This window comes from Hippocampus comes, unplaced genomic scaffold (genome assembly GCF_001891065.2).
Source record: "Hippocampus comes isolate QL1 unplaced genomic scaffold, H_comes_QL1_v1.1 scaffold341, whole genome shotgun sequence".
NCBI classification, from domain to species: Eukaryota; Metazoa; Chordata; class Actinopteri; order Syngnathiformes; family Syngnathidae; genus Hippocampus; species Hippocampus comes.
Genome location: NW_017804970.1, coordinates 9,170 through 11,775, shown reverse-complemented (window position 1 = coordinate 11,775; position 2,606 = coordinate 9,170). Strand labels below are relative to the sequence as shown.

The 2,606-nt window shown below is 44.7% G+C and overlaps 1 protein-coding gene across 1 annotated transcript in view; it reads right to left on the bottom strand.

Moving 5' to 3' along the window:
• Positions 1-186: 186 nt before the first annotated feature.
• Positions 187-2,606, bottom strand: part of LOC109528289 (H-2 class I histocompatibility antigen, K-B alpha chain-like) — an 8,766-nt gene continuing 6,346 nt past the window's right edge. The window contains exons 2-4 of the mRNA XM_019890674.1: positions 988-1,254; positions 420-886; positions 187-266 (exon numbers count right to left, since the gene is read on the bottom strand). Coding sequence (XP_019746233.1) covers positions 255-266; positions 420-886; positions 988-1,254 — 746 coding nt within the window. The 3' untranslated portion in view covers positions 187-254. The remainder of the gene's footprint in view (positions 267-419; positions 887-987; positions 1,255-2,606) is intronic.

Genomic DNA, 2,606 nt, shown 5'->3' with positions numbered 1-2,606 from the left:
AGCAATATTGGGCCCAAAAGCCATAGGTTCCCGACCCCTGATTTAGGGGGACCAAAGACGATGAGAAATGGGTGAGAGGAGGAAGAAAGGCGGAGAGGACACGTAGGAGGACCAAAGATGGAGCAAAAGTGTGAGAAGAACTTTGCAAAGACAAATGTGGGAGGAGAAATCACGTGAGAGGAGGAAGTAGGGAGAGCACGCGCAAGAGGATGATGCTCAGGGAATGTGTGAGGGCAAAAGATGACCGGAACGCATCAGGATAAAGACGGAGGGAAAGTGGGAGCGGACAAAAGTCGGGTAAAATGCGCGACGGCTTGGTGGACGGAGAAAGGGTGAGAAGGCAAAAGGGGCAATGTGTGAGAGGGGTCAACGAGGGCTAAAACGTGTGGGAGCAAAAGATGGTACCTGTGAATGGAAGATGGAGGGAATGCGTGAGACAGCGAAGGAAACGGCAAACGAGGACAACTTGGAAGCGCGCCAAGAAGGTGCGAGAGGACAACCGGCAGCGAGCATGAAGAGAGGGTGAAAGAAAGCAAGAGCGTGCGAGGACGATGGACAGATGAAGAGAACGGCTGAGAGGACGAGAGAGTGTGAGCGGCCACTGCACCTGTTCTCATCAAGAAGTCCCGCCCATTGCTCACATACGTCTTCAAGACAGCAGGACAAATCTCAGTGACGTATCTCTTCGAGTATTCTTTGATGCCGTCCGATCGTTCCCACTTGTTCTTTGTGATGAAAGCTTGTGGATTCGCTGCGATCCATCTCATCGTTTTCCACTCAAATGAGATGAAGTCTTCTCCGTCATACCTGTGCTGATCCCAACCATCCACCTCACCAGTCTCGTCATCCCATTCACAGCCATTCATCACCTGGATCATGTGAACGCCTGAAAGTGTCATGCACACGATGAACAGAGAGAAGCCGGCAGTGACGTGCGTGTTTATGAGTCGGGGCACATTGGCGACGTTGTACGAGCGGAAAACGAACCTCCAGTTTGGTTGAAGCGCTCTTTAGCGATTTCAAGGCTGACCTTGAACACCTGCTCATTGCCGATACTGCCGCGCAGCTCTCGCTCCCAGAAGTCTGGATCCTCTGTTGCGATTTTGTTCACCCAGTCCAGTTTGGCTTTCGTTTTCCGGCTGTTGCTGTCAAAGTGCGAAATCTGAACGCCGTCAACATACGCGACCTCCCAGTACTCTGGCAGCTTTGTGATTTGAGAGGACGCTGTGATGAAATAACGCAGCGTATGTCGTGCTGAAAGAAAAGACAAGAAAATGACCCCCATTTTATTCTTTTGCTTTCCATTCAGCAGCCTCGCGCAATGCGAGGTTGACACGATTCCATCCGCTCTCGGGGCCTCGACACTCTGGACATGATTGATGCCATGTTTGATCGGAGCGCATTCTGACTCACAAAGCTTCTCAGTGATTTGACAACCCCACACTCATAGTTTTCTTTTTGATTTCTTCAAAGATGTTGAATGCCCCTCACCACTGGTTGAAACAAACTTACAAAAAAAATCAAATGACCTTCCATTTTTACTTGTCATTCATTTGAAAAATAATTCAAATCAGTGGATTAAGGTCAGACATGATACCCCTCCAACGAAAAAAAAAACAAACAATAAAAAACTCGAAAGTTATCGACTATCCACGCATGAAATTCAACGTAGGCTATACAGTGAGATTTTCTGATGATGATGATTTGTAATAAATGCAATCATACCAGATCGAGATGAAAAGAGTTCATGTACTTTTTAACGGTGATTCCCGAAGTGTGACGTGATGACCACTTGCAAGCTCTTAGGATTGATTCGGCAAAAGAAACATGACGTTCAATATTAAATAGATCAGGGGTGGGAAAATTTTTGGGCTCGGGGGCTACATTGAATTTTAAAATTTGGTAATGCAGGCCGGTCAAACACACGTGTTCAGGATTGCCTACAACACTTAGCTCTTCCATTCCCTATGTTTTTATGGATTTTATGTCCTGTTTTTTATATAATATCTCGCTTACAAATTTTTACATTGTATTTTCTTATTGTCTGTACAGTGTCCTTGGGTGGCATGAAAGGCGCTTTTAAATAAAATGCATTATCATTATTATTATTAAGACACGGTACATATACAAGTTTTTTTTTTTCAAAAAACTGCATTTGTTGACGGTCCATATCAAACATGAACAGAACAAAGGAATTCAAGTATGAATCTACTTTTTTTCATGAGAACAGTGTTGTTGATCACCTATTTCAGCCAGTGCATTGCTGCAGACGAGTTGTGGTCCAACCAGTAGAAGTAGAGCGGTACAATAAGTATTTTCTAGTCATGAACCATATTTGCGGTGTCCAATCTTTCCTTATAACAGAGTTTCCGTTTGCGGGATACGACTACCTACCTATGTGGGATGTCCTTTATGAACGTGCAAGTATGTTACCAACAAACACGTGTGACAACACAAGCAACAAATTGCAACCATATGTTGACCAAAAAGTGTTTCTACCACAAAAACTGCAGCATACAGTACAGGTATGTGAACCAAATAGTCCAAACAAAGTTTGCTGCAAAATGAGACGAGTAAGAGACCTGGTGGCTTTTCTTTCCACTCAC